The sequence below is a fragment of the Mobula birostris genome, chromosome 11 (genome assembly GCF_030028105.1).
Source record: "Mobula birostris isolate sMobBir1 chromosome 11, sMobBir1.hap1, whole genome shotgun sequence".
Classification (NCBI taxonomy): domain Eukaryota; kingdom Metazoa; phylum Chordata; class Chondrichthyes; order Myliobatiformes; family Myliobatidae; genus Mobula; species Mobula birostris.
The window spans coordinates 112050050-112066152 of record NC_092380.1 but is presented as its reverse complement, the minus strand read 5'-3'; the positions used below and the strand labels follow the sequence as shown (position 1 = coordinate 112066152).

At 45.6% G+C, this 16103-nt stretch overlaps 1 protein-coding gene across 16 annotated transcripts in view; it reads right to left on the bottom strand.

Annotated features, from left to right (window-relative positions):
* Window positions 1-16103, bottom strand: part of LOC140205309 (liprin-beta-2-like) — a 245569-nt gene that overhangs the window by 16342 nt on the left and 213124 nt on the right. For all 16 annotated transcript variants that reach the window (XM_072272853.1, XM_072272852.1, XM_072272843.1 and 13 more), the window contains 5 exons: window positions 13460-13548; window positions 8302-8424; window positions 7564-7689; window positions 6596-6784; window positions 6044-6223 (listed from right to left, as the gene is read on the bottom strand). In XM_072272853.1, coding sequence (XP_072128954.1) covers window positions 6044-6223; window positions 6596-6784; window positions 7564-7689; window positions 8302-8424; window positions 13460-13548 — 707 coding nt within the window. The remainder of the gene's footprint in view (window positions 1-6043; window positions 6224-6595; window positions 6785-7563; window positions 7690-8301; window positions 8425-13459; window positions 13549-16103) is intronic.

The window sequence follows — 16103 nt, the reverse complement described above, 5'->3', positions numbered from 1 at the left end:
CCCTCCCTGGAGAGTGAAGGGCAAGACAAGGCACAGAAGACATTATGGTCATCCACTGCAACCAAGGAAGACCCCAGCTTGCTCGTACCACTGGACCCGGACCTCTGAGTTCAAGAGAGTGGAACTGCCCCAGTTTTTCCAGTTTAAAAATCTCCTGCACAGGTTTCATTGTCAGACAGGATGGACAACCGCCACAATAAACAATCTTCAACCTTGAATCATAGGAGCAAGCCCTAGCTAGTCAGCCAGCATTCCTGTTTTTTAAATATAGTAGATCAGGGACTACTTAGCTGTCTAGGTACACAAACCAGGACAGAACGATACGGAGAACAAGCTGTTGCCCACGCGGCAGGCTCCCCCTCTCCATGCAACTGATGAACCCAAAGGAAAGCAGAGACCGATACAGTTTGGCACCAGTGGTGTTGCAGGAGTTGCCAGTCAGCGTCAAGCTCAACATAGACTCCAGCTCTGGACTTTTCTCTTGGGGTTTACTCTTGAAGCCTTCTCCATGAGTGGGTAAAGCCACAAGGCAGCAGAGATTTGAGATCAGAGTCTTCCTTCTCCTAGATGAGCTGCCAACCACAGCTGACGAGCTCCATCTGCCCGAAATGACTGGTGTTAAGGTTTCAGTAACCTGTCTTTGCCCTTTCTCCTGTCCGGACTTAGTAGAAAAGCCACGTGTGAAAGCCAGGAGCTGAACTTGGTCGTCAGAGGCTATTTGAGATGCACGTATAGGAAGCATTTAATAGGTAGTGGGAGCTTATCCCCACTACCCACACCCTCTTCCCAGCTATAATAACTTTAAGGAACTCAAGTACAGGTTTAAGTCAAGCCAAGCCCTGAAGTTCCCCGTACTCAGAATCAAATGTATTAGCGCATAGTTAATATAGACCTACAAAATGAGATCGATAGAAAACAGGGAATTCTAGGCTGATTAAAAGCCCATTGACGTGTTCCATTCCAATGTAATTCCAACCCTTTTCCTTGTTTCAGTCTGAGACGGGATACTGAGTCCAGGATCCAGTCCTTGAAGCAGACTGCACACTTCTGAGGCAAATCACAGACTCTCCCGGAAAATTTTTACCGCTGAGGCTCTCAACAGAAACAAATCCAGGATAAACAAGCGGGGTGTGATTAACAAACGGACTGGTGAACATGATTCCATCCCTAAAAGTCTGAAACTCTTAAAGAAGAAAGAACACAGAATGTCAAAGCATAGGCAGCTACGGACAAATGGGACTGCTATTGGACAAGTACAGCGAATGGTCACAGGAGATTCTGCAGATGCTGGAAATCCAGGGCAACACAAATGCTGAAGGAACTCAGCAGGTCAGGCAGCACCTATGGAGGGGAATGAACGGGTGACCTTCACCAGGACCTTTATCAGGTTGGTATGGGTGTGTTGGGCTGAGGGGCCTGCCTCTGTGCTGTGTGGCTCTATGACTCCATGCAGCCAGCAAATGTGCAGGCTATTTGGCCCATCAGGGTGTTACCTGCACTAGACAGCATGTCTTATGAGGACAGGCTGAAAGAGCTTGGGCTTTGCTCTTTGGAGCAAAGGATGACGTGAACTGACTTGATACAGGCGTATAAAATGATAAGAGGCATAGAATACATAGCCAAAAACATTTTCTAGGGCATAAATGCTAATATAAGGAGGGAATATTTTAAGGTAATTGGAGGAAAGTATAGGAGAATATTCTTTTTTTTAATACAGAGAGTGGACATACTGCCAGGGGTGTTTGTAGAGGCAGACATATTAAGGACATTTGAGAGACTCTTGGATAGACCATAAGACATAGGAGCAGAATTAGGCCATTTGGCCCATCGAGTCTGCTCTGCCATGGCCGATTTATTATCCCTCTCAACCCCATTCTCCTGCCTGCTCGTTGTAACCTTTGATGCACTGATTAATCAAGAACCCATCAGTCCCACTTTATATATACCCAATGACTTGGCCTCCAAAGCCATCTGTGGCAATGAATTTCACAGATTCACCAGCCTCTGACTAAAGAATTTCCTCCTCATCTCGGTTCTAAATGGACACCCCTCTATTCTGAGGCTGTCCCCTCTGGCCTTAGTCCCTCCCACATAGGAAATATCCTCTCCACATCCACTCTAAGCTTTAGAATATTCGATAGGTTTCAGTGAGATCCCCTCATTCTTCCACATTCCAGTGAGTACAGGTGTAGAGTCTTCAAACACTCCTCATACGTTTAGATAGCGCAGAAAGAAAAGGTTTTCACTGTAACGTGGTACATTGGACAATAGTAAAATGATTACTAGCTAGCAGGAAAATGGCAATATGCAAATTGGTGTCTCATGAATGTACAGAGAACTGATAAAATAACATACTCCACAGTGTAACACACTCCTAGGTAGCTGTGTCTGGATAAGAACATCGGGCATAGAAGCAAGACTAGCAATATCATGAAGGATCCCACCCACCCTGCTCATGGACTGTTTGTCCCACTCCCATCAGGGAGGAGGCTACAGAGCATCCATGTCAGGAGCAGCAGCCTCAAAAACAGTTACTTTCCCCAAGCAGGAAGGCTGATCAACACCTCCACCCACTAACTCACCCTCCACACCCTCAGTCATCACTACATACACATCACTCACTCATCCCCCCAATGCACTGCCGCTTTATGCTTACACTGCACACCTTCTACCTACAATGACAGTCACTATCCTGTTATGTTTCTGCGGCTCTCTATGACTCCATGTGTCAAGCAAACAACAAAGAAGTAGGCAATTCAGCCCATCAGGCCCATTCTGGTGCCTATACCCCACCTGCCACCCCTCTCCATCTTGTTGCATTCCTCCTGCTCCTCCCACACAGAGAGCAACGGCCACTTCCCGGGGCAGAGTCTCACTCCTGACCCCTATCCTTACCACAACTTCTCTCCATTCGCACACACACGCACACACAAGCTCACTTCTTCATTGGCTCATCACCCCTACTGGGGCACAGGCCAACGACAGCAGCCCACCAGCGTCCTCTGTCCTAAGGCCAGTCCTTATTGTTGTCTCCAGATGTAGCCAATCTTCTTGGTGTACCCTTCCTCTCCCAGGGATGAGGTCTTTGGAGCTTCTGTTGGCATTCCTGTAGCTCAGGGTTATTACGGGATGGGGTTGCTAGCCCCATGGCCAACCCCCTCCTTGGGGCCGTCCATGGCGGAGTTATACACACACACACACACACACACACACTCCCACATGGAAAGGAAGAAGTACCAGACTTGCTAATAAAAAAAACTCTTTATTTGTGATTTTACAAAAATTAAAACATTTTTGCATATATTTTATAACATCTGAGATTTCCCACAGTGAGTTTTTAAATAAAAAATATCTTTAAGAAACTACCCAGTGGTGTCGAGTAAAAGACGATAAACCCAATAGGAATATTTGCGTAAATATATAAGAATATCATTCTCAAGATTTGAGGTTAATTATATTTTCTTTAGAAAGTGAGGTTTATTTGCATGTTAAGCTTAACTGGTTAAGTGTTTTCAGTTATTTTCTTGTCCTGGCTGGGCTAGAGAACTGTGTGTCTCTAAGAATTTTGACAAAGTTTGATAGGTGTGTGGGGGAGAGTATACTGACTGGCTGCATCACAGTCTGGTATGGAAACACCGGTGCCTTTGAATGGAAAACAGTGGATATGCTATGGCCCAGTCCATCACGGATAAATTCCTCCTTACCATTGAGCACATCTACACAAAGCGTTGTCATAGGAGAACAGCATCCATTATCAGGGACCCCCACTACTGTCATCTGGCTGCTACCATCAGGAAGAAGGTACAGGAGCCTCAGGACTCACGCCACCAGGTTCACGAACAGTTATCACTCCTCAACCATCAGGCTCTTGAACCAGTGGGGATAACTTCACTCGCCCCATCATTGAAATGTTCCCACAACCAATGGAGTCACTTTCAAGGACTCTTCATCTCATGTTCTCGATATTTTTTCCTCATTTATTTATTATATTTATATCTTCCTTTTTGCATTTGAAAAGTTTGTGTCTCTTGCACTCTGGTTGAATGCCTAAACTGGACAGTCCTTCCCCAATTCTGTTATGGTTATTATTCTATAGAATTATTGAGTATGCCTGCAAGACAATGTATCTCAGGGCTGTATATGGTGACAGATATGTACTTTGAACTTTGAACATCAGAAATGGGAGCAAGACTAGGCCAAGAAGACGCTGGTTATTCTGTTCTGCTACTGAGAAAGGTCATGGCTGAGCACTAACCTCAGCGACAATTTTCTTGTACTAACCCCATACTCCTCTTTTCCATTGGAAAGTAAGTAATACTGAATATTACAGCTGCTTTCCGCCTCTACCACTATTCCTGATGGTGCATCCAACACTCTGGGTAAAAAACTTGTGTGAAGATTAACCAGTGCAAGTGAGCCATTCTGGATAAAATCACACTTACACATCAGGGAATATATTTATTTTTTATTTTATAAAGCATGCACTAGGGAATCAGCTTCACAGTAAAATAAAAAAGCCACACAGAGAATTTATGAATTGTACTCCCAAAACATATCTTTGAGTTTTGGAATATTTTGTGTGGATTTTCACGTTAAATCGGACCATGCCCTCACCAGGAGGGCTAGGAAGGAAAACGGCCCAGAGATATCATGATAATCCTGTGACAGTGACATGAGAACAATCTAGTGGATAAGCCAATGTTTCCAATAGCAGAGAGAGACACAAAGGTTTCTCTCCAAGCACAATCCCATCCCATCATGCGTGGAAGCTCAACCTGCAGATTTACCAGAAGAATTTAATTTTAGAGAACCCTATTAGAGGTTCGGGAATAAAAACAGGAAGTATTGAGATTCTCAGAATGTCATTTAGCATCTGTGAAGAGAGAGAACAAAGATGGTTGAGAACAGATATCAGCCCTGTTTTCTCTCTCTGTAGATGCTGCCTGACCTGCCGAGTATTTTCTTCCTTTTCTTCTGATATCCAGCATCCATGGATTTTGGCATTTTTCTTGGATTAAGAAGGTTACAAGCGAGGAGGGGATTTGGCAGTCTCAGTAAAGAAAACATGGTTTTGGCTATTTCTCTGCCCCTACACTAGCTAGGAGTGGGGGGTGGGGGAGACGAGAGGGGTTGGTGTATTCACAGATAATGTTTTATTAGATAAGGAAGATCCAAGCGCTGTGATCACCGTAGTTTCCCACCCACTCAATCTAACATGATGCCTCCAGGACTTCTGAGATTCAGCAGAACTTCTCACCCCAAAACAACAACCAACATGCAGTCCTCTGGCAATTTTCCTCCCACCCACCTGCGGTCCCCAGGAAAACTTTACCATAGGCAGAGTGAGAACCAGAAACCTCTGCGGGAAGAGATGAGGCAGAAACGGCATCCCTGCACCCTTCCTGTTCCAATGGACCCACTCCACCCAACATGACCCAAGCAGCAGTCCAACAAACTTGATTACTAAATTATAAATATAAAATATATCCCATTGCACTCAACTAGAACACTTTACAATGACTTCAATCGTCTAAAATTATACTGTATAAAACACATTGACCTGGCTTGTCCTGCTAAAAAATATATCCTGCTGAATCCATACAAAAATCGCTTTGGTTTCATAGACATGCACACAGAGACAGAGGCATGTGTGCTTACACAAACACAAAATAAACTCACGGGTATGCACACAGACACCAGGGGTACTTGTGTGTATACACATGTACATTCACACACACACAGAGCCAGGCACACATGTGTACACACAACCATAGGGCACCCATGTGTGTATACACACACACACATACACACACACACACGTACGTTTGGGCACACTTGACGCAGGTTTCTCTGAAGTCGTAGTTAACGAATACGTTTTGCTTGTCGGTGAGAGGTGTGGTGACTTTTACCCACTGATCTCTGCCAGCACTCTGGGACTGCTTCTCCCTGATTTTGTTAGTGTGTTAAGGCCCAGTGTGAGTTTGGCCAGACTTGGCCAATTTGTAGCACGCTTGTGAAGACGTCAGCATTCCAGGTTCCTCACCTGGCCCAGTCTGCTCAAGTCCTTGTCGGCCACTGCCTTCCTTGGCCTGGAGCTGCTGCTGTTCCGCTGGGAGCCGTTGGCCGCTGGCTGCATGAAGTCCATGGGGCAGATGTAGTCATTGCTCTCATCGATCTTCTTCTTCCTCAGATTCCCAAAGTGTGAGAAACTGAGTCTCTTTGGCTGGACGCAGAAAGACAGAGAAAAATCATAGTTACTTTGTGAGTGAGAGACAGGGAGACAGGGAGGAGATGGTGAGAGAGGAGAGAGAGTGGAGGGAGAGGGAGGGAGAATCACAGAGGGAAGTAAGGGAGAGGGGAAGCAAGAGAGAAAGGCACACACACAGGGAGAGAAAGAGAATCACAGAGAAAAGGAGGAGGGGAGGAGGAGAGCGAAAAGCGGAGGCAGTGCGAAAGAGTGAGGTAGAAAGTAAGAAGCAAAGGGAGAGGGGGAGGAGGGGGAGGAGGGGGAGGAGGGGGGAGGAGGGGGAGGAGAGGGAGGAGAGGGAGGAGAGGGAGGAGAGGGAGGAGAGGGAGGGAGTTTGATGATGCCTACCCTCACTTTTGCCGTGGTATTCAGAGGCATGTAGTTACTGGACTCTATCAACTCCCTCTTTTCCCGTTGCGCCTCAGGACCTATAAGCAGGTTGAAGTGTGTCGTCAGGTGCCTTCGAAGTAAAGTCTTCTGTGGTGGGATGTTCAGGAGCAAAGCCAATGTTTCAGAGTTAAATCGTGGTTCCAAGATCTGCATCGGAACAAGGAGTTGTTAAAAGATGGAGTTCATTGGACCAGGAGGGTTCTCCCATCCGATCCCCTCTCCCATCCTTGTTTCTTTAAATGTGATTTTGTCTCTCTTCCTGTCTCTCTCTTTCCCTCCCCTCTCCCCTCCTAAGTGTGACTCTCTCTTTTCTCTTGTTCCCCTGTTTCATTCTCTCACTCCCTCTTCCTCTCTCTGTCTCTCTCTTTCCCCTCCCCTACCTGTCCAGCTCTTGGCTCCATTCCTCCCCCTCCTGTCTTCTCCTATCATTTTGGGTCTCCCCCTCCCCCTCCCACTTTCAAATCTCTTACTAGCTCTTCCTTCAGTTAGTCCTGACGAAGGGTCTCGGCCTGAAATGTCGACTGTACCTCTTCCTGGAGATGCTGCCTGGCCTGCTGCGTTCACCAGCAACTTTGATGTGTGTTGCTATTAATTGAGGTGTGTGCCTTTGATGTGCTCCAGGGGAGAGGAGCTACACAGTGAGAGGATGTGTGGGTGCTCTGGTTTCCTCCCACAGTCCATAGACGTACCAGTTAGTAGATACATTGGTCATTATAAATTGTCCTGTGATTAGGCCAGGGTTAAATAAATGGGTTGCTGGGCAGTGTGGCTCATTGTGCCGGAAGGACCTGTTCCACGTTATATTTCTAAATCAAAGAAATGTAAATACTCTATCTACGCCTCTCCGAATCTGAACAACTTCTGTATGGTTGCCCCTCGGACTTTGCCACTCCAGTTACTTCTGTGATCTGAACCGATGCACTTACAACAAGGCCACCGTGGACTCCGCTCCCTCGGAGGTTTGGTGCGTACTCCGCGAGATCGACCGACCTCAGCCACTCCATCACGCGATGGTTGGACCACTGAACCACATCAGATGGCGTTGTGTGATTCTAGACACAGCCGAGAGGAAAACAGAGCATTTTACAAAAGGAATAGCAATGTCCTTCAAACTACATCTGAGAGCTCCATCATTTTGTCCCATTTCAGAATCAGGATTAATATCACTGACATATGTCGTGAGATGTTTTGTTTTGCAGTAGCAGTACATTGCAATACATTAAAAACACTATAGACTTATAAAAATAAATAATGCAAAAGACCAGGTGGTGGGATGGAGATGCGTCTCTACCAAAGGAGGTGTAAGGTGTTCCTTCCCTCCGCTGGCCTGCAGGTCACCCGTCTTGTACACACTGCCCAGAAGAACTTGCCAAGAATGATCATGGTCAAAAGATCATGATCAGCCATGTCATACAACACGGCACTTAATGTCGAGTGCAAAAGCCAGATATGAGATAATGTTCATGGACCATTCAGATATCTGATGGTGGAGGGGAAGAAGGTGTTCTTCAGCTTCTGTATGAACAGTACGTAAGACAAGCTTTACACGTATCTCCACACGTGTGACAACTGTAAACCAAAACCAGTGCAGCATGAGGTCCCTCAGCTGTGTATCTCGTTGACCCCGGATAACAGGTCAACGGAAACCCCCTTCATCCCCATACCTCGTTGGAAGGTCTACGCCGCAGGCAGTTGGGGTGGAACTTATTGGCATGGAGCACGTGGATAGCACACTTAATGCTCAGGTGATGCAGCTGGCTGGTGACCTTCAGGAACAAGAGGTCATTCTGCAAAAGAATGTGAGAGCTTCTCCATCAGTGTCTCATATTACGTAGACACAGAACATCAAACAATACAGTACAGTACAGGCCCTTCAGCCCACAATGTTGTGCTGACGTATATAAACCTGCTTCCATGTTTAATCTCACCCTTTCCTCCCACATAGCCCTCCGTTTTTCAATCTTCCATATGCCTACTTAAGAGTCTCTTAAATCTCCCAAATGTATCTGCCTCTACCGTCATCCCTGGGTGCGTTCCAGCCACCCACCACTCTCCGTGTAAAAATCCTACCTCTGACATCCAGCCAATATTTCCCTTCATTCACTTAAAACAGATGTCGTCTGGTATTGGCCATCATTCCCTGGAGCACAGGAGAATGAAGGGAGATTTGATAGAGGTATACTAGGAACAGAGAAACATAGAAAACCTACAGCACAATACAGGCCCTTCTGCCCACAAAGCTATGCCAAACATGTCCCTACCTTAGAACTACCTAGGCTTACCCATAGCCCTCTATTTTTCTAAGCTCCATGTAGCCATCCAGGAGTCTCTTGAAAGACCCTATCATTTCCACCTCCACCACTGCCACTGGCAGTCCATTCCACGCACTCACCACTCTCTGCATAAAAAACTTACCCCTGGCATCTCCTTTGTACCTACTTCCAAGCACCTTAAAACTATGCCCTCTTGTGCTAGCCATTTCAGTCCTGGGGAAAAGCCTCGGACTATCCACACGATCAATGCCCGTCATTATCTTGTACACCTCTATAAAGTCACCTCTCATCCTCTGTCACTCCAAGGAGAAAAGGCTGAGTTCACTCAACCTAAGGCATGCTCCCCAATCCACGCAACATCCTTGTAAATCTACTCTGCATCGCTTCTATGGTTTCCACGTCCTTCCTATAGTGAGGCGACCAGAATTGAGCACAGTACTCCAAGTGGGGTCTGATCAGGGTCCTATAAAGCTGTAACATTACCTCTCGGCTCTTAAGCTCAATCCCACAATTGATGAAGGTCAGTGCACTGTATGCCTTCTTAACCACAGAGTCAACCTGCGTAGCAGCTTTGAGTATCCTATGGACTCAGACCCCAAGATCCCTCTGATCCTCCACACTGCCAAGAGTCTTACCATTAATACTATATTCTGCCATCATATTTGACCTACCAAAATTAACCACCTCACACTTATCTGGGTTAAACTCCATCTGCCAATTCTCAGCCCAGTTTTGCATCCTATCAATGTCCCGTTGTAACCTCTGACAGCCCTCCACGCTATCCACAACACACCCAACCTTTGTGTCATCAGCAAATTTACTAACCCATCTCTCCACTTCCTCATCCAGGTTATTTATAGGAGTAGGTGTCCCAGAACAAATCCCTGAGGCACACCATTGGTCACCGACCACCATGCAGAATATGACCCATCTGTAAGTACTCTTTGCCTTCTGTAGGCAAGCCAGTTCTGGATGCACAGAGCAATGCCCCCTTGGATCCCATGCCTCCTTACTTTCTCAATAAGCCTTGCATGGGGTACCTTGTCAAATGACTTGCTGAAATCCATATACACTACATCTATGGCTCTACCTTCATCAATGTGCTTAGTCACATTCTCAAAAAATTCAATCAGACTCATAAGGCACGACCTGCCTTTGACAAAGCCATGCTGACTATTCCTAATCATATTATACCTCTCCAAATGTTCATAAATCCTGCCTCTCAGGATCTTCTCCATCAACTTACCAACCACTGAAGTAAGACTCACTGGCCTATAATTTCCTGGGCTATCCCTACCTCCTTTCTTGAATGAGGGAACAACATTCGCAACCCTCCAATCCTCTGGAACCTCTTCTGTCCCCATTGATGATGCAAAGATCATTGCCAGAGGCTCAGCAATCTCCTCCCTCGCTTCCCACAGTAGCCTGGGGTACATCTCGTCCGGTCCCGGTGACTTATCCAACTTGATGCTTTCCAAAAGCTCCAGTACATCCTCTTTCTTAATATCTACATTCTCAAGTTTTTCAGTCCACTGTAAGTCATCCCTACAATCGCCAAGATCCTTTTCTGTAGTGAATACTGAAGCAAAGTATTCATTAAGTACCTTCGCTATTTCCTCCGGTTCCATACACACTTTTCCATTGTCACACTTGATTGGTCCTATTCTCTCATGTCTTATCTTCTTTCTCTTCACATACTTGTAGAATGCCTTGGGGTTTTCCTTAATCCTGTCCGCCAAGGCCTTCTCATGGCCTCTTCTGGCTCTCCTAATTTCCTTCTTAAACTCCTTCCTGCTAGCTTTATAATCTCCTAGATTCACATCATTACCTAGTTTTTTTTTAACCTTTCGTAAGCTCTTCCTTTCTTCTTGACTAGATTTACAACAGCCTTTGTGCACCACAGATCTTGTACCATACCATCCTTTCCATGTCTCATTGGAATGTACCTATGCAGAACTCCACACAAATATCCCCTGAACATCTGCCACATTTCTTCCGTACGTTTCCCTGAAAACATCTGTTTCCAATTTATGCTTCCAAGTTCTTACCTGATAGCCTCATAGTTCCCCTTACTCCAATTAAACGCTTTCCTAACTTGTCTGTTCCTATCCCTCTCCAGTGCTAAGGTAAAGGAGATAGAATTGTGATCACTATCTCCAAGATGCTCTCCCACTGAGAGACCTGATACCTGACCAGGTTAATTTCCCAATACTAGATCAAGTACAGCCTCTCCTCTTGTAGGCTTAGAAACACATTGTGTCAAGAAACCTTCCCGAACATACCTACAAACTCCACCCCATCTAAACCCCTCACTCTAAGGAGATGCCAATCAATACTTGGGAAATTAAAATCTACCACAACAACCCTGTTATTATTACTCCTTTCCAGAATTTGTCTCTGTATCTGCTCCTCGATGTCCCTGTTACTATTGGGTGGTCTATAAAAAACACCCAGTAGAGTTATTGATCCCTACGTATTCCTAACTTCCACCCACAGAGACTCCGTAGACAATCCCTCCATGACTTCCTCCTTTTCTGCGGCCGTGACACTATCTCTGATCAACAGTGCCACGCCCCCACCTCTTTTGTCTCCCTCCCTGTCCTTTCTGAAACATCTAAGGCCTGGCACCTGAAGTAGCCATTCCTGCCCCTGCACCATCCAAGTCTCTGTAATGGCCACAACATCATAGCTCCAAGTGCTGATCCACGCTCTAAGCTCATCCGCTTTATTCATGATACTCCTCACATTAAAATGGACACATCTCAAACCATCGGACTGAGCGCATCCCTTCTCTATCACTTGCCTATCCTCCCTTTTGCACTGTCTCCAAACTTTCTCTATTTATGAGCCAACCTCCCTTTTCTCCGTCACTTCAGTTTGGTTCCCAGCCCCAGCAATTCCAGTTTAAACTCTCCCCAACAGCCTCAGCAAACCTCCCCGCTATAGTATTGGTCCCCCTCGGATTCAAGTGCAAATCGTCCTTTTTGTACAGGTCACACCTGCCCCAGAAGAAGTCCCAATGATTCAGAAATCTGAATCCCTGCCCCCTGCTCCAATCCCTTAGCCACGCATTTATCCTCCACCTCATTTTATTTCTATACTCACTGTCACGTGGCACAGGCAGTAATCCTGAGATTACTACCTTTGAGGTCCTGCTTCTCAACTTCTTTCCTAACTCCCTGTATTCTTTTTTCAGGACCTCCTCCCTTTTCCTACCTATGTCATTGGTACCAATATGTACCACGACCTCTGGCTGTTCTCCTTCCCACTTCAAGATATCGTGGATGCGATCAGAAACATCCCGGACCCTGGCACCTGACAGGCAAACTACCATCCACGTTTCTTTCCTGCGTCCACAGAATCGCCCGCCTAACCCTCTAACTATAGAGTCCCCTATCACTGCTGCCATCCTCTTCTTTTCTCTACCCACCTGAGCCACAGGGCCAGACTCTGTGCCAGAGGTGTGACCACTGTTGCTTCCCCCAGGTACTGTACAACATTGCGTGGCAGAGTGGAGACATATCTCTACTAAAGGTGATGTTTGGCGTTCCTTCCCTCCGCTAGCCTGCAGGACACTCTTGGGCAAGGTGTAGCACCGGCTTAGCCCCCGATCAGGGTCATGTGAAGCCATGGGAGCAGGTGGTGGATGGCTGTTTGATCAGCTAGTGCAAATCACAAGTTCTGGTTATGTGACCACTGATGCAAGGCAGACAATCTCTGAAGAGTATTGATAATGGCTGGCGTCACTGATCTTGTAAAGACACTGCCCAGAAGGTGGCAATGGCAAACCACTTCTGTAGAAAAACTTGTCAAGAAGAATCATGGCCATGGAAAGATCTCTGATTGCACACGTCATATGACACAGCACATAATGAAGGAATGATACAACATTATGAGGGGCACAGGTAGGGAAAAATGCAAGCAGACCTTTTTCCACTGAGACTACAACTAGGTACTCTATCTATGCCTCTCATGATCTTAATAGCAGGGCAGGCTAATATCTGATAAATAGGGATATGGATTGTGCTTATATGGTGCTTATATGGTAAACAGGGAACGGCAAAGCCTCAAGGTAGAGAGATGGAATGCACCAGTGATGACATCCAAGTTACAAGAACTTCATTAATTATGTTAGAGCGTGGACTCACTGTTGTGATAGAAAATTGGATTTTATGTTCGAATTGCAGACAATCATTTTATTCTAATTTGTTACTTAAGCCTTCCTGTATTCACTATTGCTCCCAAACTGAAGTTTTACTGGTAATTGCATCCACTGAGAATGTAAAAGATGTAACAAGTTCACGCTCAGGCAAGTCTCCTGGTGCACAGATTTTTAAATCACCTGTACCTTCAATCACCATCACCCTGTGATCTTTCCATTTGCTCCTTGGACACCTCTATCATCTGATGCTGCTCTGAAGAGAAAAGCCCTAGCTCGCCCAGACTTGACAAGACGATTCTTTGACGCTATGTTGCCCAAGATTTCAAACGCTGGTTCCCAGGGTTTACAGTGGGAATGTCGGGGCGGGTTCTGACCCAGTGAACTCACCACAGTGAGGTGCTGCAGCATCCGACCGTCCACTCTGGCCTCAGTAAACTGGTCCTTGTACTGAGGCAAGCCGATGTCGTCCAGCCAACCTGAGGGCAACAGAGATCGGAAACAGAGGTGAACCAGCAACTGAGACCGGAGAGATTACTGCTGCTTTCTTTTTACAGATCCACCAAAGAAAAGAAACCTATCCATATGCAGCATGGTTTGGTTTGGCAACTGAGTTCCAACGGCCCCACCAGACTGCAGAGGGCTGTGGACACAGCTCAGCACATCACAGAAGCCGGCCTACCCTCCATGAAGTCTGTCTATACTTCTCAATACCTCAGTAAGGCAGCCAGCAGGATCACAGACCCCACCCATCCCAGACATTCTCTCTTCTCTCCTCTCTCACCGGGCAGAAGACACAAAAGCCTGAAGGCAAGAACCACAAGGCTCGTGGATGGTTCCTACTCCACTGTTATGAGACTATTTTCATGCAGGCATACTCAATAAATCCATAATAGGAAAATAACCATAATAGAATCAATGACCCCACAGTCTACCTCATTATAATCTTGCATTTTATTGTCTACCTGCACTGAACTTTCTCTGTAACTGTTAGACTTTACTCTGCATTCTGTTATTGTTTTACCTTGCTCGAACCTCAATGAACTGTGTAATGATCTTATCTGTATGAACAGTATGCATGGCAAACTTTAATTTATCCATTTAGAGATATAGTGCCTCCTTTGAGACACACTGCCCAGCAACCCAACTATTTAACCCTAGCCTAATCACAGGACAATTTACAATGAACAATTATCCTACTAACACAGGGAGGATGTAAAAACACCTCAGAGAGGACGCTGGAATGAACTCGGAACTCCAGTGGCCCGAGCTGTAACAGAGTCGCACTGACTGTGAGGCTACCACAGATGGCCCAAGGTTGAAATGTCTGATACCAAGAGGCAAACTTTAATGTGAGAAAAGCTACATTCAAAGGAAATGCTTTTTTTTACATTTATGGATAAAATGGGGCAACGGGTCATTCCATCCCAATGAACCTGAGCTGCTCAATTACACCCATGTGATTATTCTACTAACCCATACATCTTTGGAATGGGGGAGGAAATAATCTCCTACCAGCCTGTCTCTCCCTCCTCCCCCTCTCCTCTTTTTACTGGTCAGTCCTGATACGGGTCCCAACAATAGTGCTGCAGTTAGAACATACAGGGTACTGGTGAGGCCATTACATCCTTCTTCAAGCAAGGTGACCAGAACTGCACGCAGTACTCCAGGTATGGCCTCACCAGTACCCTGTACAGTTGCAGTAAAACCTTGCTGCTCTTAAATTCAATCCCTCTAGCAATGAAGGCCAACATTCCATTTGCCTTCTTGATAGCCTGCTGCACCTGCAAACCAACCTTTTGTGATTCGTGCACAAGCACTCTCAAGTCCCTCTGCACAGCAGCATGCCGCAAATTTTTACCATTAAAATAATAATCTGCTCTTTCATTTTTCCTTCCAAAGTGGATGACTTCGCATTTACCAACATTGTACTCCATCCTTGCCCACTCACTTAACCTACCTATATCTCTCTGCAGACTCTCTGTATCTTCTGCACAATTTGCTTTTCCATTCAATTTAGTGTCATCAGCAAACTCTACACTCGGTCCCCTCTTCCAGATTATTAATGTATATCGTGAACAGTTGTGGGCTGAGAACGGACCCATGCGGCACACCGCTCACCACTGATTGTCAACCAGAGTAACACCCATGTATCACAACTCTCTGCTTTCTATCGGTTAACCAATCCTCTATCCATGCTATCACATCACTCCCTTCTCTATGCATCCTTATCTTATGAACAATTCTTTTATGCAGCAGCTTATCTAATGCCTTTTGGAAATCCAAGTAAATGATGTCCACGTGATTCCCTCTATGCATTGCACTCATTATATCCTCAAAGTATGAACTCCAGTAAGTTTGTCAAACAGGACTGGCCTTTGCTGAATCCATGCTGGGTCTGCCTGATGGATCCACTTCTTTCCAGATGCCTCGTTATTTCTTCTTTAATGATAGCTTCAAGCATTTTCCCCAACTGCAGATGTTAAACTAACTGGCCTATAGTTACCTGTCTTTTGCCTACATCCTTTTTTGAACAGTGGTGTGACATTCGCCATCTTCTAATCCACCAGGACCTGCTCAGAGTCCAGAGAATTTTGGTAAATTATCACCAAAGCCTCTACTGTAACTTCTATTTCTTTCAGTACCCTGAGATGCATTCCATCAGGACCAGGGGACTTATCTGTCTTCAGGCCCACAAGTTTGCTCACACTACCTCTTTAATGATAGCTATTGTATCGAGGTCTTCACCTCCCATTGCACCATAACATCTCTTTTTGGCATGTTAGATGTGTCTCCACTGTGAAGATTAACACAAAATAGTCATTCACAGCTCGGCCATTTTCTCATTACCCAATATCAATTCTCCCTTCTCGTCCTCCAAGGGACCTACATTCACTTTAGCCACCCTTTTTTTCTTTATATAATTATAAAAACTTTTACTATCCATTTTTATATTTTGTGCTAGTTCATTTTCATAATCTAGCTTCCCTTTTTTTATTGCTTGCTTAGTGGTACTTGGTTGCTTTTCAAAGTT